The sequence below is a fragment of the Lepisma saccharinum genome, chromosome 8, assembly GCF_977018435.1.
Source record: "Lepisma saccharinum chromosome 8, izLepSacc3.1, whole genome shotgun sequence".
Lineage (NCBI taxonomy): Eukaryota > Metazoa > Arthropoda > Insecta > Zygentoma > Lepismatidae > Lepisma > Lepisma saccharinum.
In genome coordinates this window covers 39,437,957-39,460,743 of record NC_139236.1, presented here as the reverse complement: position 1 = coordinate 39,460,743, position 22,787 = coordinate 39,437,957, and the positions used below count along the sequence as shown (strand labels likewise).

The window sequence follows — 22,787 nt, the reverse complement described above, 5'->3', positions numbered from 1 at the left end:
TTCCCGTGACGTCAGAATACAAGGTTGCTCAATTGTTGTGCAATAAGTGAGACTTCCAGTTTTCTCGCATTGCAATCTTCCCTTAGCCAAGCCCATCGTATATTGTATTTATCTTTTTTGACTTGACGCAACACAATATCCATTCTGTCTATTCCATCGATAAACCACTAAAAGCACATTTTAGACTAAAGTCTATTCTTTTTGGTTTGTTAGGGATTTGTCATCGGCGAATAACCTTGTTGACATTTGTGTGAGATTTGAAATTCTGAGTGAACTGCTGCGAAATGAGTGTGTTTGTGTTTTCGTGGAAATTAAGTACAAGGTTATTTCACAATGAACTTGCACAAACTTACAGAAGTGGTGTCCTTATGCGAAAACGCATTATTAATAAGATGCATGGCTGCGCCCCAGTTGTTTTATTCAGTACAAATACAAAAGAGAAATGGGATTTAGTAAGTGCAGTGTGCTTGGAGAGAAACCCAATTATTACACGTGAACCGAATGAAATTGAAAGAAGATACTTAGAGATGCAAACTAAGGTAGAATTTGAAAACAGTATGAAGTCAGATCATGAAGTACGACACGAGAATGATATGAGACGAAAGAATGCATCTGCAACAGAGGAAGATCTTGATCTGTCAAGCCAACAGACCGCACAAGATTTTGAAGATGCCGTTCAAGAAGAACTTTCAAATTTTAACTTCAGTTCCAGGGTGACTGAAGCAGACCGGAAAAATGATGTTAGATCCTTAGAGAGGAAGTTAGATAGGTACTTATTGCTTGTTGTTAATCAAAAGTTAGGCAGTGATCATCATTGGGTCCTTCCGCAAGGAGTAAGAGAGGATGGCGAGACACTGAGACAAACGGCAGAAAGGGTTTTAAAAGAAGCGTGTGGTGTTAATGTGAATGCCAAGTTCCATGGAAATGCTCCATGGGGTTTTTATAAGTATAAATATCCCAGTAATGTTAGAAATGGTTCGGAAGGTTCAGTTGGTGCAAAGATTTTTTTCTTCAAAGCCCAACATGTATCTGGACAGTTAGAAGCAGGTGATTACATTAATGACTACTGCTGGTTGGTACGTGACGAACTTCAACAAAAGCTACCTACAGCTTATTGTGAAAGTGTTTCGAAGTTTTTGGTAGACGAATGTTAATTACTTAGATCTATCGAGATAAGTAGATGCTTCAGCAAATCTTCTTTATGAAATAAGTACAAACGCATATAATGCATTTCCTATATGCTAATGTATTTACATGTCTTTCTCGGTAGTAACTTTCTTTAAGATAGATCAAAACCTGATATTTGCTACAAGGAAACATGCAATCTGTAGATAGGATGCATTCGTAGCTGAGAATAAAATTCTATTTACCTTCAATTTTTGCATTTTTTTTATTATTATATATAATAATTAAGTACTCTGTACAGGACTATAAATAGGGGATAATGTTTTTTCGGAACGACTAAAGATGACCGGACCCCTCTCCGATTTTCTTCATATTTGGCATACTCACTAATTGAGGTCTCCTTATCACGAATCTGAAGTTAAACGTTGTCGGAAGCATCTAGAAATAGCAAAATAAGCTAAAATAAGGCGTTAGTTTTGAGAATGGAAACCATCTATTTTCGCAAAATTTTTTGTTTCACAAGCAAATATGTATATTCCTGATACAACCATGACACCAAATTTTAACTATGTTTGCCTAACCTAACCGAAACTAACCTAACCACGTCAATGGTTCGTGGGGCTAGCGTCAATGGTTCAAATTATTTTGCAATTTCTAGACGTTTCCGACAAATTTTAACTTCAGATTCACCATTAGCAGGCTGCAATTAGTAAGTATGCCAAATATGAAGAAAATCGGAGAGGCGTCCGGTCATCTTCAGTCATACCGTTTTTTCTTCCTATTTGCATTTTTTCCCCTGTGAATATTCATATACTATCAACAGGTAAATTGATTTTGGCCCAGGTCCTAATTGTGTGATTTTGCTATCCATGAGAGAGAGCCATTTCTACATTTATGAAATACTACGTACCCTTGACCATTTGTTCCACTAGAAAGTGGAAAATTTGCATTGTTTATGAACGTTAGCTGTTAACACTGGAGGCAGCGAGAGATATGAGGTTACATTAGAATGTCGTTTATCCGCATTAATTGGGACCGAGAGTTATGCGGATAACGATTTTTGTGGATAATCAAACATGTGTTTATTTAACAAAGGAAAGCACATACAGTACAGGTTTATTTTATACATACACTACACCGTAATGTACAAGAAAACAAAAGACATGAGAAAATGAGAAAACACTTGTTGAATCTTGCTTTTTTTGAGTGTGCGGATAACTGACATTGCGGATAAACGATGTTCTACTGTATTTACTTTTGCAGGCCATACCTTGGAATCAAATATCTTCACCCTGAAACAAATTTTGTGTCACATAAAATAATAACATCTATTGATTAAGAAATTGATGTGAACACTCCTATTTTGGACTTCGGGTTGGGTAGGGCTACAGCCTCAAGAGCCATTGCTTTGGCTGCACCAATCCAAAATGCTCACATTCGCCTACTAATACTATAGCAATGGTGACTAATATATTCAAGCAAACTTACTATTTCAGTTTTGGTGGTTGAACTGGACCTCTGGATTGTTGGTGCTGAAACATCTTCACAAGATCAATTGGAATGTACTAGCCTGGAGTCAGTTTTGAGAGAGAGGGGTAATAAAGCGGCAGAAGTGGGATTTTTTTCACTTAAAATGCATCACTCACACAATCTGAAAGATGGGTCCCAAAAAGGTTGTTGCCACATGGAACTCAATATCGTTAATCATAATTTTTCTTGTAGTTTACATGCTTCAGGAGAACACATGCTCCCATTATAATGATATATGTATAATAATTTTTAGTTAAAATGTCTGATGAATGGAGCGTGTGTTCTCCTGAAACGTCACAAAAGAACTGTTTTTTATGCTTGTAACAACCGTAAACTACAAGAAAAATAATAATTTAAACGATGCTTTTTTCTTTATGATATACCACTGAACATACATACACAGTGCGGCAATTTGAAATCGAGACTGGTGGTGTAAAAAAATAAACAGGTCTTCATAGAAAGTTACTTACCTTGGATGATTCAAAGTAGGACCCTCCTGCATCCACACATCGTAGCACAATGCATACCAGTGAATGGAAGGATTGCTGGAATTAGTTTTGTGTAACGCTGTTTAAAATCCATGTTGCAGCTTTCTTGATTGTTGGTACATCATAAAAGTAGGAGGAACCTTTCAGTGCAGATTTTGATTTAGGAAAAAAAAAAAGGTCAAACGGAACCAGATCCGGTGAGTAGGCAGGGTGTGACACAACACAGAGTCGATTTAGGGCCAAAAACTTCTTCGTAATCACAGTCTTGTGACTTGGGGCACTGTCATGAAGCAGACACCAGCTGCCATCATCCTGATACTTGGGCCTCACAATTGTTATTCCTTGCATCAAACGTTTCAGTACCTGAAGATAAAATGCAGCAGTAACAGTCTGTCTGAAATTTGAGTCTTCAGTAATGATTGTCCTCACTTTCTCAACAAATTTTGGTGTTGTCACTGTCCCTGCTACACCTGGATGCTCATAGTGTTCAATTGGCTCCCGTCCTTCACTGAAACGCCTGAAGCATGCAAATACTTCAAATACACGCGTACAGGATAAACAATTGTCCCTATAGACTTGCTACAACATGTGAAACGTTTTTCACAGCAGTTTTACCCAAGAGTGCACAAAACTTGATGTTTGCTCGTTGTACCATGTTGAATCACGACACGTGCCCACATTCAACAACTCCACAAGCGGCAATGTCGCTCAAGGTCAATGAACTCTGAGTCGATCGTTCGTGAAATACCCATTACTTGTTTGCACCACAGAACGCTTGCACAGTGCCGCCACCTACCAAGAAAAAAAATCAGTCTCGATTTCAAATTGCCGCACTGTGTGTATGTTAAATTTTATTCAGAAAGCAAGACCTATTTTTTTGAAGAAAAAAAAATAGATCGTCAGTGCTCCAAAAGTGTATGTATTGACAGGGGAGCAGCAGGATTGATCCTCCCAGCTAGGATAATTTGCATAAGCATCCTTTGCCTACTGCATCATCTCCCTTCATCCCCAAACTTGACTAAGCATACTCCTGTAGATCATAATAAACTCATACTAACCCATTGGAAATACTAACTGGTTCAACAGAAATGTCCTAAATTTCAACACGGAAGAAAAATTAAACTTCTCAAAATCATCCAGAATAATTGACATTTTACTCATCCACTGATATCTGCAAGACAGAAGAGATGTCACTGGTCTTTAGGTCATGGGAATAACTACTCCCTGTATCCCACGCCCTACCGAGTTTTTTTTTTTTGCCCATTTGAAATGTTTAATAATTAAAAACATTTCCCAGAAAATTAGGCCCCGACTCCTAATTGTCGCACATTGTTTAAGTGTTCTTTTGGTCTCAAAATTACATGTAAAATCGAAATTATCAGATAGTGGTTGAGGAATTATAGTCATTTTTCTAAAATCTATCGCAAGAGGGAAACAAAGAACTTTTAATAATACATAGTAACAATGGATATATTGTTTTGTTATTTGAGTATGTTGTACCTTCATATCCTTACTATACACTTTTCCATTATCACATAAGAAACTAAGGAAATAAATGCCTTGGTTTGATTGGCACTTAATATGCACTTTAAAACCTAAAGGTCATGTTCACAGAGATGGAAGCAATCAGGATTACAGAGGAGTGACTCTATTCCCAATTAGCTTATTTTGGTTAAAGTAGAATTCAAAATATTTTGCAAATTTTATGAGATAGAATTGACAATCAGAATTGCCTTTTTTAGTGTAACATAGTGTGAAGCTATCAATGTAGGTGGGTTATCCAGAAAGTAAGTTCTGATGGGCTATTAAGAAAAATCAAGAATTTATTTATAAACCATCCATATTGCCATTTGATGTACATACCGTACACTACTTTTCAACATACTTACCATCACTTGAATCACTTGTCAAAGTGGGGCACAAGTGTTGTTTCCCTTTATCATAGAATGATGTTTCCTGAGATCACGACACGTGCCCACGTGCCAAAATAGCTTGCGGTGCCTACCATGTTGGGAAGCGCCACCTGCCTGTTGCATCCATTCAGTGAGAGGGAATTTCGTTGGGAAAAATAAGGCTGCTTGCTTTATGTTTAAATTATCAGAAACAATAACACAAAGTTCTTAGTAACTAATTTCGACTTGAAAAACAAACAAATCTAGATCTTTTATATACTGGGGCGTCTTCATTTATCATATGTAATGCTCTATTACGTATATCTCGTTAGTACACCAGAAAGAGTTTAATGAAATAACAATAGAATCAAAATAGGAGTTACATTATAACTCATACACTCATAAATGCATCACAAAACATTATTAACATGAAAATATGAACTGTGTACAGAGGTTTAACTCGATTTAATAACGTAATTTACGCCACCTCAATATGTAATATGTAAGTAGAGATCTTAGGAAGATTTCAGACTGAAACGTCAGGCAAAAAGCGACACTCAATAGGTGACAAATGACAGGAGCCAGTTCAGTCAATTCAAGCATTCACACCAAAGCGACACTTGTCTCTTGGTAATCGACTTGCAGAAATGAATGTAATTTATTTTTAACCGAAGTGACAAGACATGCTGCACATGTCGTTTGTTACTTGTGTGTCACTTGGACTGGGTCATTTTCATAGTACCATGCATGGTGTCGCTTTGATGTATTGTTCTATACCGCAAAGTGTGGTGAATGTCTTGCTTTAGACCGAAGGAACCCATGTTGCTTATCGCTTGCCATTCCGTTGTGAATTCTCAGGGGCTTGAGGGAAACATGCCACTTGGGAATGAGCCAATCAACAGCAACGTTTCACACCGTAGAGGCATGACATGTTGCACAAGCCTGCTTTTGATTGAGGAAATCCTCAAGCTACACATGTCACTTGGTGCTTCGGTGTAAAATCTCCCTAAAAGCAAGCATTCACCGTGCATACGTTACCAACAGACCGAAGCGACACGATATACGCTATTGGGAAAACAGACTAGTCTGAGTGACACATGCAGCTTGCCATGTTGCTTCAGTTCAAAAAGTTGCATTGATTACTGAGGGTTTGCTTCCAAGTGGCACGTGTTGCTTGTCGCTTCTGTTTGGATAGAGAGATTTCACACCGAAGCAACAAGCGATTCATGCTGCTTTGGGGATTTCACCAACACAGGCCTGTCTTGCCATTGTGGCATGTGTAAACGTCAGCTGGCTCATTCCCACGCGACATCTGAAAACTCCTTTATTGGAGGAGACAAGCAACACGGGCCCCTTCAGTCTGAAGAAGAAAGAAAACATGCGTCACCAATAGACCAAGGCGACACGATGTATGATATAAATATCATACACCCTAGTCCGAGCGACACATACAGTTTGGCATGTCGCTTCGGTTCAGAAGGCCTCCTTTATTTCTGATGGTTGGTTTCCAAGCGACACGTGTCTCTTGTCGCATTTCTGATGTCTCCCTGTTTGTTCAATGTATAAACATTCACAATAGTTATCTTTAGGGTCTTGTAATCAAGGGATCCCAGGTTCGATACCTGGAGGAGGCACATAGTGGTTCGGATCCCACTTTAAACTGTAGGTCCAGTCCCGATTAGACTTCCTGTGCACAAAGTGGACTTTAAACTCCAACTCAATGAGTCAATCAAGTTATCTTTAGGAAACGTGCGAATGATTTTTGCTATTCTGATATATCACAATTTTAATTTTTTTACGTACCATGCATAAAATCACAAACGTAAAAATATTGTAACCATTTTTACCTGGAGAATGTGTAATCTTCTTGAACCTCTTAATTCATTTTTTAAAAAAAAACATTTCTTGCTACTTCTGTTCTTGCATACAAAAGCTGCGCACAGAGGCATAGCTTCCAATTTATTGTCTACTCGCAGTGTCACTGAAATGTACAGATATTATACACTATAAACGAACATTCCACGCTCAAACTGTGGTGCTTTCCAAGATGGTGGTTTTACCTCACCCCCTTCCCCTCAGCTTCATTCCCCTCGCCCAGAAAACATGCTTAGGCTCTCTCTTACTCTAAGCCTGAGATGCAAACCATGTCCTATTTTTTTTGGGGGGGGAGGGGGGTAGTAGGACCTCTTTGCACCCTACTGGCACTGCCCCTGCCTGCAAACAAAGAGGAACAAATTCACTTTGGTGACAATGAAGTGATTCGTGTATCAAATTTCTGAACAGGAACGTTACCACAATTTTGAAGGAATTCCGCTGCTACAAAGATGCTTCATCAAGTTTAGGTGAAAATTTGGAAGATCTTATCCGTGATGTGAGCATCGTTCCAGTTTTTTTCCGCTGAGTGCGAGCAAGGATTCAGTTCCATGAATCTCATTGTGACCGTTATCAGAAATAGGCTTGACGTGGAAACTGTGAGTGCAGTGATGTTTTTATCATTGAATGGTCTGCCCGTTGCTTGTTTCAACGTTTCTGAGTATGCAGAATAAAGTCTGAACAAAATAGTGTATTGGAAAGTTCATGTGGCAAACCAACAAAGCAGGAAGAACCTCGCCACTATTCACACTTGTTTATGTGATAGTCTCATAGAAAACTGAAGAGGTAAGCTTAAAATGATATTCTCATTTTAATTGATAATGTATAATAATAGATTGCTATGTTATCATTTTCTGGTTCATAAATACTTGAAACTGAAGAAAGAATTATTTCTGTCACACTCTTTATGAACATTAAATCTTCCTTGAGAAAATATAGGGTGAGTGCACCAGTAAATGACTAGTTAGGAACATTTTACTACAACTTTATTTCTAGGTCAAAGGAAAAACAAAGTGAATCCAAGCAAATTGCATGAATGAATTTGTTGGGTTTCATTGAATACTATTTTAAAGTAAATCCATACCAATATGAAAGAAATAGTTAAAGATGGTGAATTCCAAGCAAAACACTAGTGATTGACCAGCAAAGTTCAATGAATGACTACCTCAGAACCAGTGAATGACCAAAACCATTTTTAATAATTATTATAATGTTTCCTGAACAAACAAATTTGAAATAAATTACAGGCTGTTTTTTGTATATTTTAGCATTTCAGGTACTGTATATATATAGTAAACACCGTAAAAACCTTTCAGACAGGATATTTGTGGAGCTTGAATATGCTCCTTGATGTCACAATGACTGTACCAAATTTTATCAGCTTTGTTAGGCCATTTTCATTTGTCAGCTTCACAGTTATGCATAACTTTTATTTCAGATTCATCCTAGAATTTATGAATCACTATTCCTGGAAAATTTTCACTACCATAACACACTAGTGTAATCACCAACATTGTGCATAATGCAATTTTCACTCTTGTTTTGCGCAACAGACAACTCATGTAAATCTCCTTTAGGTTTTGATGCCAAGGACATCTGATCCGAATCTGTTTTGGTCTCGCTATCTTCTTCCCATGCACAGATTTTAATTTCTTCTTAACATCCACTAACACTTGTTGCTGTTTTCTCTCTCATTGTTTTAGTTCATTATATTATTTCCATTTCTTTGATGTTATTGCAAATGGTAAGCTTTCAGATCATATTTTTTTCTATTGGCTATTCATGTTATTGCCGTTTACTCTGGGCCAATGCAAATGAGTAGCCCACGCTGTGTAGTTTTTTGTTGTTGGCACTCATCCGCATCCATACGATGTACTGGAAGATACATCAAGGTTAGATATATCTTTGGAGACGGGAGTTACCGTATTTACTCATGTATAATGTGCCTTTTTTTCCAAAATTTTGGCCCCCAAAAACTGTGGTGCATATTATGCATGGAATAATTCGGACAGCCAACATGAAAACGTACAGGATCATTCCATGATTTTCTTGACGCATTAATTTTTCATGTTTACGGAACCCTATCATGTTATATATCATTGGAAAGCTTAAATCCTGAAGTTTCTGAATATGGCAACAGTATTCCATTGAAGATAGTGACACTAATGTGAAATGCGTTTGAAATAAGCCCATCACAAAATCAAGGAATATTCTGATTTGTATGGTACTTTGGATGAAAGAAAAGACAAGGAAATAGAAAACAATAATTAAAAAGCATTACTGACCAAATAATATTATATATATGAAGTGTGTAAATGCCTTAATGGAAGAAAGCTTGTGCTGCTAACTGGTAGTTTGAGGGTCCTGAATGTGCCTCCTATAAATGTTCCGTTAGTCACAAAAAAAGTATTTATTTTGAAGTTTATTTTAGAAAAAGTAAAGAGGAAATGAGCAAAACCACGTATAAAAGTTTGAAAACCATTTCCCACGATTTTTCACTTTCTAATGTAATGTTCTACAACACCAAGAAAAGCAGTGCCATTCTGATGAATTTCGAGCATGCACCTCCCGTCACATGGGATGCGTATCAATGGTATTTGCTGGGCGAGAAATAATAGAAAACTTCCTGGGGACTGCAAATCCATAACATATTTTTTCTCTTTTTCTTTACAGAATAAATAAGGTGGTTAAAGAGTGAATGCTTTGGGATGATAAAAGCACAGTGGAGGGAGAGGTGGCATGGGTTGGTGACTTATTGTTTACACACACGAGAATATTCTCTTCTTGGTCTACATAGTAACAGGTGACTCATTGAATAGGTATGATGTCATTCACTCTTGATAAGCATAGGGTTACCAGATCGCTGTATGGGAAATGTAGGACATGCTGTCCTAAAATGTAGGACATTAAGTCAAAATGTAGGACAAAAAACATTCTCAATAAATAATACATATTTCTATAGAACACGTTAGAAAGCAGTTGAAAAATGACACTTTTCAGTTTTAAAGAAAGGAATTCTCAATGAATTTTTAAATTTCAAAACTTGCAATCATACTTATCGATGCACCTCTTAGTACATGATTAAAGTGATACTTCTCAGAGGAGACAATTTTTATCAAAATTTCAGGTTTAGTCAAAATATATTTACAGGGTGGCGCACGATATGATCCACCATTTGTTTTTTATTTTTTTCAGTTCTTAGATGAGGAATGACGTCAAGTGTGCCAACAGTAATTGCAGTAGTCATTGGAAATATCGTGTGATGAAAACTGAAGTGTAGTGCATCCACCTGTCCCCAGGGGGCTAGAGTATACAACATGGCGGACAAAGGAAGACTTACGACGGAACAGCGATCAGCAACTGTGCTATTTTTCGCCGAAACAAAGAGCATTGTGGGGACTCAGAGGTGCTTTCGTGCACAATTCTAAACTCGGTGGTCCCCCTCGAGTAAAACGGTACACAAACTGCATGAAAAATTTCTAGTGGAATAAACAGTACTGGAATCAAAGCGTGATCGTCGTAAACCTGTGCGTTCGCCTGAGAATATTGAAGCCGTCCACGTCGCTGTGCACAAAAGTCCTGGCAAATCGACCAGAAAAGCAGCAACACAACTTGGGATATCAAAACGTTCTGTTCAAAGGATTCTTAAAAGTGATCTACACATGTATCCGTACAAGATTACCGTGGTGCAAAAATTCACAAATGAACAGAAACAGAACCTTCGCTAATTGGGCCGAGGGTAACAATGCAACACTGTCCAACGTGTGATTTTCTGACGAGGCGCACTTCCATTTGGATGGTGTGGTTAACAACAAAATGTGCGCTTATGGGTAGCTGAGAATCCACGAGTGCTTCATGAAAAAGTTAGCAATGCACCGAAGGTTACGGTCTGGGCCGCTATCTCCATAGGGTAATTGGAAATATTAGTGTTCGCTTGACTGAGGTTAAAAGTCAAAACGGTGGCCAGATAGAACATGTAATGCAGTAGTACGTTTTTCCAAAGTGTAACCTTTGTGGCATTTATGTTTCACTGAGAGATTCTTTATAATATAGTTTTTATTCAACAACAAAATGGTGGATCATTTCGTGCGCCACCCTGTATGTTCAAGTGGACAGTCAAACTCTTTGAAATTATAGGGACCAGTACCAAACATTTTACACACTTTATGAAAAAATAATTTCTCTCGTGAGTCTGTTGTGTTGATTGTAATGAAAGAACTCTCTCAACATTTGAATTATGACCTGTAATGGCAAACAAATATTCAGCAATTACCGTAATTTAAAATGGTTCCAGAAGTTTCACTTTGGGTAGTTTTTAGTTCAATAGCAGGGTGTCTACGAAAGTAACACACCCAGAATTCTTGACTTTTTCTAGACTTTTCTAGACCTTTTTTCCGTTTTTCTTAACGTTTATTTATTCGACCCCTACTTAGGTAAAGTTGGAAATTAGTAATTAGGATAATACATATTTATTGAATGAAAACCCCTACCAAAGGGCCAGTTAAGATGAAACTGAAGAGAATTAGATCTGCTATCTCGTATTAAAGCATCCTGAACTGTATTTGGCAGACAAGTGAGGCTTTAGCGTCTGGACTCACAGGCAGTATAATCTTATGTGGGGCTTGTGTCGGTTGTCCCTATATGTTTCTGATTGAGATTGTCCCTTCATCCATCTTATCTTACCACCATTCATCCTCATCTTCACGATTAGCCAAAGGGACAGAAAAAAGTGAAGTAAAATGAACTAACTCAACCAATCAGTCATTATGGTACCAAAAATTCTTGACCACAAGAATAATTTATTGCCTTTTTATTGGCTTCTTGACCTATTTGTTGATTTCTTTACTTTTTCTTGACTGGCAGACACTCTGAATAACTTTGTTCTCTAAACCCCTGCTTTAAAATCAATTTATATTGAATATTGAGTAAGAATGGGCAACACCTTGTTCCATCAGTATAAACCCTAAGGCAAGAAATTCTGCTCAGGCATTAAACAGTGACGTTATCAGAAAGTGGTCCCCCAAAACTATGTTAATTATTGCTTCCGTTTTCCAGTTTGTTTAATAGCAGGACAAACTTTTTTTTCTTTTTGGGCAATGACAATCAAAATAAATTTCACTATTGAGTTTGGAAGCGCAATCCATAGACTTGTAACTTTCATGATTTTTTCCGTAACGTATTTTCCTAATTAATATTATGCGACGCTCAAAATGTAGGACATTTATGATATTTTTCAAATTTCTCCCAGACGCCGGACATAAGGCTAAAATGTAGGACATGTCCGGGAAAATCCAGACGTCTGGTAACCCTAGATAAGCATAGCAACAGATTTACAACCTACAACTAAGAAAGCCATTTCTTGAAACTGGATTATACTGCGCATTATATATGAGATATAGTTGTTTGTCACTTTTCCCCATGAAAAACCAGGGTGCGTATTATACACACGCGCGCATTATACACGCGTAAATACGGTATCAATGTTCGTATCAGTTAGAAATTTCAACTTGACTTCTTTGAAGTTCACTTCCTTCATGAAGTAATGAGCAGGGCAAATCAGTATTTCCTTCCTCATCAAAATGAAAATCACAAGGCTCATTTCCAGAACTTTCTCTTTGACTTTTTCCCAAAGATCAAAAAGTGATAGTTGGTCAGCGTTGCAGATGATTGGAAGGCCTTAAGAATTTCAGCTGGAACTTCCTTTTCTATGACCCTCAGGAGCTATTTTGTCATCTTCGTTCAACAGTGCAGTGGTAATTTACTAGAGATGATGTCAAATTGGTATCTAGTGTATGATGCAACAGTTCTTTAATTCAAAGACAATTTTTGCAATTATATTTTGATATTTTCTTTGTGTATAATCTGAAAGGAATGAAGAAAATTTTGTTGTACATACTTTATTCAATGTTGATGTTATTTTGTTTTGTTATTCGTTACTATGGTGACTGTAGAAATTGGTTAATATACTAATGTGTTCAGTGACATTTGTCAAATGATTTTATTTAAAATATTGCAACAAACTGCTCCACACTGGGGACAGTTGCAATGACCTCCACCCCCGTTCTCTTGCATATGTGATTTTTGAATACCCTGTTATTCTGATTTGATGTAACCATTACATAAGCACAAATTTCACACAACTTTAATGAATCTTCTACACATGATTAGAGTGTATTAATCCTTAGCTTATTAGCAATACCAGGTTATTTGTCTCGTTTGCTAAACTCTCACAAGTGTGCTCACATCCATCATCTTGAATCCCCTACCTTGTGACCTGGACAAACCAATCACAACCTACATAATAGAATTTGTATTGTAGATGAATGCAAAGTCATTTAGTATTAGCTCACTTTCTTCCAAGCCTCATATTGCTTTGTTGTATTTGAGAATGGTAATTCACTGGAGATGGTCATTTAATGGTGCACTCACTCTAATTTTATAACATCTAAGTTCTTGAAAATTTCACCACATTTTATGAAATAGTTTCAATGGATAAATATATGCAGCTTCCTTTTTAGATCTTTATGTTACAAGTGTAAAGAAAATTGAACGAACTAAGAAAAAAAAATTCAATCAAATAGTCTCTTTTCTCAAGACACACATACACCAGTCTGTTATTGAAATTCCACCGTGTAGGAATTGCCCTGGGCAACCGCTTTGATGCAACTGATTCTAAAGCAGCAATTCTCTGAGGTGACCTCGAAAAGAATGATGCAAAGCCAGCAAGATGCATGAAAAATATCCTGACCCCACTTATATGCAGAGTAGCCTGTTGCATGGTGAGATTTAATTGATGGGCATAGCAATGAATAAAATATGCACATTCATAATGCTCCCTAATAAGTGTTTGAACACCTGCATGTTGCCCGCTCATTACAGCTGCCCCATCGAAGCACTGAGCAATTAATTTATATGGCGTATCTTTTAAGAACTGACCTATTTCGGATAACAATATATCTGCAATATTGTTTGCTCTGGCACGAGCAGGGTTAAAAAATCCCCAGAATCGTTCGTAAACTTTTCCAGATCTCTCATAGCGGAAAATGAGAACAAGTTGTAGCTGTGAAGAAGAATCTGTAGTTTCGTCAGCCTGAATTGCAACAAAATGAGCATTTTCTATCTGAATGCTTATTTCTTCTCTGCATACTTCCAAAATGCAGTCCAAAATTTCATTTTGAACTGTGCTTGAGGTTCCCTTAAATACACTAGCAGACTCAATGATGAATCAAGTTCTGCCGCAAAATTTACAAGGCCAAGAAATATTCCTCTGTTAAGTGAATCTGCAGATTCATCATGACCTCTCAATGCACATTCAAATACACCGCAAAATTTAATGCAGTCTATAATAGTTGATAGAATTTTCCTGTTCTTGTCAACCATATCATTGTGCCTTTTCACTGCTATTCGATATGAGGAGTCCAGTTGTTTAGCAATACTTACACGACCCAGTAATGCAAGATCCGTACATGCATTAATGTGCAATTTGGAAGATTTGTGGCTTTTAATCTTTTCTGACAAATGTTTCATGTCCTTTATACCCGTACGTGTCCAAGCAAAGTCGCCCCCCAACAAAATACAAGGAAAGCAAAATAAAGCGATGCGTTTATCGCAACCACAAAGCTACACTTTTCGTTGATACCAGTCCATGTTAAAATTCCGATTTACTTGCTTTCCCTTACATGTTGTTGAATGCTGAATTGAAATATTTGGTCGATGTGGTCCTAGTAGCTTTATCTGCAGTTTCTCTTCCATTGTCAATGAATTGAAAGGCGTAGATATTAAAGTTTCTACGTGATTCAATGTCATTTTAGCGTCGCAAGATGTCTTCCAAAATAATGAAAAGAAATATTCTATATTCACCAAGTATCCACTAATATCAAGGACTAACTTGGAAGATGATGCAGCGTTAAGTTCAGTAACAACACTTTACATTGGCCATGTACCCCCAAAAATTTTGTTTATACTTACAACGATATTCTGCATGTCAAGTTGCTGGAACACAGACACAATCACACAAATAAATAAACGCGTACACTAACTATAAACTTGCGAAAAACGAATTATTTCATAAGCGACCAATACGCACAAACGGAACGCAACGCAAACTCACACACTAACTCAAATCCAAATCCGTATTACAATGGGAAGAAAGGAGGATCTTTTTGAAAATACGAGGGACTAGTTTGAGCAATAAAAAGTGTTGTCAACTTTTCAGGTCGCCGGAACAAGCGCGAAGAAAAGCATTCGAGGAATTTTTTTCTATCTTATTGCTGCATGCTGGAAGAACGAATGAACTGCCTGCCAAGCATTGGAAACACTGAACGGTGAACGAGGCAAACATGAATGGGCAGGGCACCTCGTCCACTGCCCAAAGACGGCTACGAATTGGGGACCGTCCCTTGGGTCCCTTGCCTATGCTGTAAATGTTTGGATCAGTCAGTGACGTCCCGTCACGTCTCCGGGGCAGAGCCGAGATTGGACTCTCTCCAACAGGACGGAGAAATATATTAACCTCGCACAGGGTGCATACCCTGTAAGACTGGTTGCAGCAACGTAGGGGTTGAGGGAAAAAAACAAAAAAAATATTTACGCGTATATACCGATCGTCTCTTCAGATGAACTTTTTATGTTAAAATTGTTGTGGGGCAGTGCCCTAGTTGCCCTTTATGTAGCATCGCCACTGGAAAACAAGTCCTGTCACAGTACGTTCATGGAAGAAAAAGGGCCCATAAATCTTTTCATGGGAAATAGTACAAAAGGCATTCATTCACTTTGGGAGAATCGCCTTCGTGTTCCACAAATTCATGGGGGGTTAGCAGTTCCCCAAATCCTTACGTTGTGTCTATTCACTATCCCTGAAAGGTGAAAAGTTGCTTCATCACTGTAAATTAACCTCTCAGAGAACCCATCAGTTTCCATTAATGCGAGGAAATCAGCACAGAAGGACGCATGCAAAGCATAATCGGTGTCTTTTAAGGCTTGAACTAGTTGCAAGCGGTAGGGTTTCATTTGTAAATGTTTCTGCAGAACCCGGCAGACAGTTTCTTGTGGAAGTTGAAGTTCTCTCGCTGCCCGGTAGGTGGACTTCTGTGGACTCCGCACGAAACATGTGTGCACTCGCTCCACTGGCTCTTCCCCAGTCGACGGACGGCCAGTCGATTTTCATTTACAGATGCAGCCCGAATCTCTGAAATGTTCAAACCACTTACGAATGGCCTTCCCCGTAGGTGGTTCTCTCCGATATTTGGTACGGAAATGCCGTTGCACACTAATCACAGACTTGTTCACATGATAATCAAGCACACAGAAAGATCTCTGTTCAACACCATTTTCCTGCTCGCTGCTGACTCCTAGCAGTAGAAAGTGGAAACACTGCGTGGAAACTAAACTTTGAAAGTTAACCTTTCGAAGCGCATGTCTCACAAGAACATATGTTTATTAGATTTCACAGAATAAATTTCTGTAATCGGGTCCATCATTTTGACTTACCCTGTACATACAAGTACTTTATTTCTGGGATGAAAGGTTCTGACACTTCAAATTAGTTTGTTATTGTTTTCATTTGTATTGTGTTCATCATGAGAACAACTCAAAATATTGATGTACGTTCATAAATGATCGGATATCCATGTAGTTACACATACACCTTTCTTTTGTTGAAATAAAAAAAAAATGTTATTAGTTTAATTCTCACCCATAAAGGTGCCGATACAGTGTACTGCCTTAAAAAGCACTGCATACAGCTGATGAAATCGTAGTTAAATCGTAGTAGTCTGAGACTAGTGTGTGTGTGTGTGGGGGGGGGGGGGGGTAGACATTTGTTTTCCCAGAGTTTCTTGGAAAATCTATGGAACTTCATGTCCTGGCCTCCCTACTTGTCAATCGGTGAAGAAAATTCAACCAAAAATACTCGACTCAGCCCTAATATGTATGTATGTATGTATGTATGAGTGTGTGTGTAAAGATATATGTATTTATAGATAGAGTAGATTAGATATATAGCAAGGTAGATAGATATGTGTTTTTGTGTGTGCTAGGTGATATGAAATCATTCTCATGCTGTATCTCTAGACCATAGAATTCCTCCCTCCCACTGGAAATTTCTTAAATACCACACTGTTGATCAGCATCATGCTACAGATATGTAACTCCTCTGCTCTGGCATGAAATCTGGGTTCCTGGCATGGCAGTGAGATGTGTTACTAACTTTGGTACAAAACATGTCATTGCCATGAGCTACTTTTCTTTCTAAGTGTAACAGACACTGACAACAGACAGTTGAGATTGCTTTATATGTAACAACTGTTCTGCGAAATTCTGTTTCATACATAAATTGCTGGATGTTCTGGCAAAATATAATTTAAAAACTTGTTAATTAAACCTTGTTTGTGCATAATGCAATTATATGTAATTTGGTGTTATATGTACTAATTTTTTTAAAAAAATACAGTTGACTTATATGTAACCAAGGTATAACAATGTCACAGAAGCTTACTTTCTCGTCGTTACAAAAACACAAGGCAAGTTTCAAATATGAAAGACTGGCATGGCAGTGGTTGGTCTGGAGTTGGGAGAAAGACGAGTGAGGCATGGCAGTGTCACAGTTAAGGCAAGGAGAGGCAGCACGCAACATAAAATCCGAGAAGAAAGATTTGCTGCAGTCGTTCAGAACATGAGACACATTTTCTTTTGTACGTAATCACAATACCCACGTTAAAAAGATGCCGAGAGCTGAACATTTGCCGTTTCCACAATAAAAACCAAACAGTGGTTCCTTCAGTAAATGTTTTCAGCTGCTACTGGTCGGCCATGGTGAACAGAGAGAGGTTAAGTTTCATGCTTGACCAGAAAGTAAAATTTATACCGGAAGTGGACACTAAACCACATAAAACTAATAAAGTGGCAAATGTAATATATTTAAGAATCAAACTTTTAGATTCGTTAATTTAGCACTTTATGACAGAAATAACCTGTATTATACTGTATCTTGTTCCTCAAAATAGATACAATTACAGTATTTTAATAATGATATGACATGATATCTAAATCTGATTTGTAAGTAATTCTCAGTTATACATATTATTTTCTCTTCACCTTTGACATAATGTATAACTCAGGTTCAGCCGTAGATACAAATTATGACTGAACAAGTTATAATGTCAAACCTCGCTCATAATCACATTGCTAAGGGAATAACTGAATTACAGAACAAATTTGTATAAACAATTTTTCCACCGAAAAAAAAAACATGAAAAATGGCACATGCAACATTACAGGTGAGGTATATTCACAAATAATATCACTATTTTCCATTCATTCATGTCTTTATTTATCCACATAATTGACAATATATTTCAGTGGTTTGAATAGAGATTGCAGCCCACAGAACTTCTAATTGTAAAACAAGAATTACGAGACTGAAAAATACATTTTGTAAAATAACCTACAACATAATAAATCTTATGAATAATAGCTTCAATTTATGAGTAGAATAATTTTGACCATTGTTGCTTGTTGAGTGGTGTTCACTTGAGCATTTACCATAAGTACTAAGCTCAAGCTTTAGTCATTCTCAAAATGCATTTTGACTTTGAACTAATAAATATCGCATACATTACACTCACAAAACACTACATGCAGGCAGACAGACCCATTTGATGTTCAGGGAACTTTCAAATGATATAGATTGGAGGCCATCATAAATTTTCATTTTTTTAAAAATAACTTCTGTGTTTTTTTTTGTTTTTTTTTTCAATTCAAGCTTTCTAAGGATAATTCAGTAAGTTGATGTATATGCAAAATGCAATGCAAAAAATTATTAAAAATTATAATACTGTTATTCTTGACAAATTCAATAGGCCTTCATGCAACATCATATTTATTGAATACCCAGGGTGGACCCAGCTGTATATATTCTTGTTTGTCATAACACTGTCAAATTGTATTGTATTTTTCTTATTTTATGTCCCTTTTCTGCTTCTTTAGCTTGAATCTGAATGTGGATGAATGAAAATTAGGCAAAACTGTTGACACAATGCTCAGGAAGCAACACCAATACACGGACAAGACTTGAGCCCATAGTGTCTTTGGTGGTGAGATGATTAATCTACCACTCTAAAAGTAAGACTTGAAGCTTTCCTGGCGACGAATGATGAAAAGATTCTCTCGAGCAAGCCAGGGAATCCAGACACTCCAGGGAACCCGGACAAAACTGACCAGAAGATAGCCATCCAGCCTTACATTGGAAATGTCTCCGGAATTAAAAGCCGAATTCTCAAGAAACATAACATAAAACCCATTCACAAACCACCTCCGAAGATCAGAAGTCTATTACGCAACCCCAAGGACAAGTTAGGACTCAAAACACCGGGAGTCTACCGTATTACCTGCAAATGTGGGAAAGCATACATTGGGCAGATGGGTAGGACAATAGAACAGCACTGTAAAGAACACCAAAGCTACATCAAGTATTTCCATCCTGAAAAGTCGGGACTAGCAGAACATTCAATCAACGAGGGACATAGACCAGATTTCAGCCACACAGAAATCATAGCCAAAACTTCAAACTACTGGGACCGCATCATCAAGGAAGCAATAGCCATTCATGAAGAAAAAGATAATCTTAATTGTAACACGGGGCTCGAAATGGACCCAGCTTGGTTAGCGATAGTTAACCAGAAGTGTGCATGCAGCAGACATGCCACCCGATTGGTCCACCATCTTCACCAGGATCCCCCCTCCACGAAAGTATATACACACCGGGTTGATGCTCAGAACTGCACTTCTACCCTGAAGATCAGAGTGACGTTAGCTCTCTAAAGCTTGGAATCTTTTCCACAACTCACCTGGTCGATAGCCCAAGAGAATCTTTGCATCTACCACTCTACGTTTTTGTTCACTAAGGTGGTGTTTACTATGCAAATGTGATGTGCTTCATAGGTACTAATCTACTAATCACAAACATGGTAAATCATTGCCAGCATTTCTTAAACAAATTGGATCAAGCAGGTTAGTTTACCTTGAAATAAAGTGGGTCTTTCAGTGTATTAAATTTTGTCATTGTTCGTGTTATAGTTTCTGAGAAAGCAATGCATAGTGTTTTATTCTAGTGGTTCAAATGCACAATCAATTCGACAGGATAATCAAGAATGTTTACAATTAATTTGGATTTTTTAAGGTGTGTGTGTTCTTTAGCTTTAGCTTTTACGAGGTATTGAAGATCGAATACATAATGGTTGTTGGTATTTTATTATTGGATCTTACAGATGGACAGACATATCAATGGAGACTGAGTGGTTCCGGTAAGGTATGTTTTTCAGTGCACTAAGTTTTATATTTGTATATGAAGTGGATTCTGAGCAATTACAATTGGGCTTCATTGTTGGCTGGAAGAGGCGAATAGAAGGGATCATAGAAAATACATGTACCTATTGCACGAAGTTGGTAATTGACAGTTCTTTCAACTTAGGCCACTGCCAAGTTATGATAAAACAAAACATAGTGCTTATTTGCGCATACTGTCTATGAAAAAATATAAATATGCTGACCAAGGCAGTAATTTATTTTATTAAAAACATAAACTAAACGTAACGTTTCAACCTTCTAGCAAGGTCTTCATCAGACTCTGTATCAAGTACAACTTTTGTACTTGATACAGAGTCTGATGAAGACCTTGCTAGAAGGTTGAAACGTTACGTTTAGTTTATGTTTTTAATAAAATAAATTACTGCCTTGGTCAGCATATTTATATTTTTTCATAATAATGGAAACAAGGCTTAATGGTGTTATATACTGTCTATGTCTAGTTCTGAGTGGAAATCATCTAGAATTACTATTATCATTAACAATTATGTATGCATTTATTGTTATCCAACATTTGAGGGGATATGGATCCCTTGTTAGCAGGGCTCAATTGTTTACGCTGGATGTAAAAATATCAGTCCAAACCAGAAAATGCACATGTAGTATATTTACAATTTAGAAGACATATAAAGGTGCTATAAAATCAGTCAGACTTGAAAATTAAATTCAGAGAGTGAATGTCTTGTGTCAAGTATATTTTATAAGCTTCTAGAAATTTGCAAATTATGTAGATATGAACTCTAATTATATGCATGTATTTCAGTTGGGTGCCAAGGATGTTACATAGAGACAAAGTTGAGTTCTTTAATTTGAAATATTTTTGAACTGTTGTAAGTGATTTTAGGACAGTATAGAGCTGGACTGGTAGAAGTTAAATATAAAAACTAAGTATAATTTCTCTGAGGGTTTTCTTGCAGCTACTGATATGCTTGAGGGACTGAAACCTGAACCTGTTTGATATTATAGACTTTTCATTTGTAAATTAGTTATGATTTGATCTTACAGATGTCTTTCGTTTCTTTTCACACCACACTCAATTATGCCATTGGTTATATCCTGAACATGTAACACTTCTGTTATGACAAGAAATAGCTGATTGCAACATCTGAGGAAACATTTTTTACACCAAAATTTCTCAGACCAGGAATATTTTCCATAACAAAGTATTCCTGACTTGGGATGTAATTACTATATTTGCTGGCATATATATTGCACCCCTTTTGAGGAAAAAGCTTTACCACTGAATTTATAAATAATTTACAGTATTTCAAACATAAAGTAATATTCAAGTCTATTTTCAACAAATAACTTACCTAATCTAACTAGGGAAGAATACATTTTAATCTTCGTCACACACCGCAAGGAAGCAAGAAAGAAATGTTTTAACTCAGAACAGAGAAAATTTCCAGAAATGAAGATAATAAAAAACTGAGTATTGGCATATAAGATGCACCCTGTTTTTAAGACCTATTTTTAAAGGAAAAAGTGCATCTTATACGCTGGCAAATATGGTAAATTTGAAAAGGGTCAGTAAGCTAGACGATCATGGGTGAAGTGAAAAAATAAAAGATCAGAGTTTATATGAATCTATATATTTTTATATTTCTTGCTCTGCAGTGAGAAGTTCTTGGGCATCTTCAACTTAGATGAATGATTTGTATCGCTCTAGAGATGTTCTTACATCTATGAATGAATAGAGTGACAGATGATGTAATGCATATCAGTTTTAAGCAATATTGCGAAGTTCATCAATATTTTTTAGGCGAGAGCTTTACCAGTAATTTCCTACACAAGAATGATTCCTAAGACACACTTCTTTTTTATATTTATTTTATTCCTCCAGTCAAGTCAGAAAGTTGTTAATATGTACATTTAACAACATATGAAGAGAATGCATACAAGGCCAAGAAAGGAAGTGCTTTAGTATTTCGTCAAGTGCTATCTATTAAGAAAATACTCTTCCTAATAACACTATATACATAGGGCACATTACAGCTCACTTGTTCTTATGCAAAGACATTAATGCATTGTCGAAATGTACACATATGTACAAAGACACTTGGAAGAAATTGGCCTATGCACATTGTGGTTCGGTAACTATATATTTTCTTTAATAAATTTTCTCTATGATGAATTACACTTATGTTTATTATACAAACAAATATTAAATCCGAATTTCAATTGGTATGATCAAAGTTGTTTGTAGCAAAAGTAAAAACATTCCCTCTATTTACGACTTTTAACCACTCTTGTAGGTTTATTTGGTCATTTCCGAGACTTTTTCTGTTCATACCTTCAAAAATTCATTACATTTTATTATGTGTAAAGTTGGAGGGAAAAAAAAATCTCTGAAATGTTGGAGTAAACCTATAGTAGTTAAAAGTCCAGTTTCAAGTTTTGTTTTCATGCGCAATACTTTTGTAAACATGATCATTGTGGTGCTGTGTAGTGTTAAAGAAAGTGGCAACTTTCACAGGTCCCCAGACGTTACACCCCTAGAATATTGGATTGATGAATA

At 36.9% G+C, this 22,787-nt stretch overlaps 1 protein-coding gene across 1 annotated transcript; it reads left to right on the top strand.

The window, feature by feature from the left end:
* The first annotated feature begins 59 nt into the window (after positions 1 to 59).
* mRpL46 (mitochondrial ribosomal protein L46) lies at positions 60 to 1,367 on the top strand. Its single transcript, XM_083127421.1, has one exon. The coding sequence runs from the start codon at positions 285 to 287 to the stop codon at positions 1,152 to 1,154; it is 870 nt and encodes a 289-aa protein (XP_082983547.1). The 5' UTR covers positions 60 to 284; the 3' UTR covers positions 1,155 to 1,367.
* The last annotated feature ends 21,420 nt before the right edge of the window (positions 1,368 to 22,787 follow it).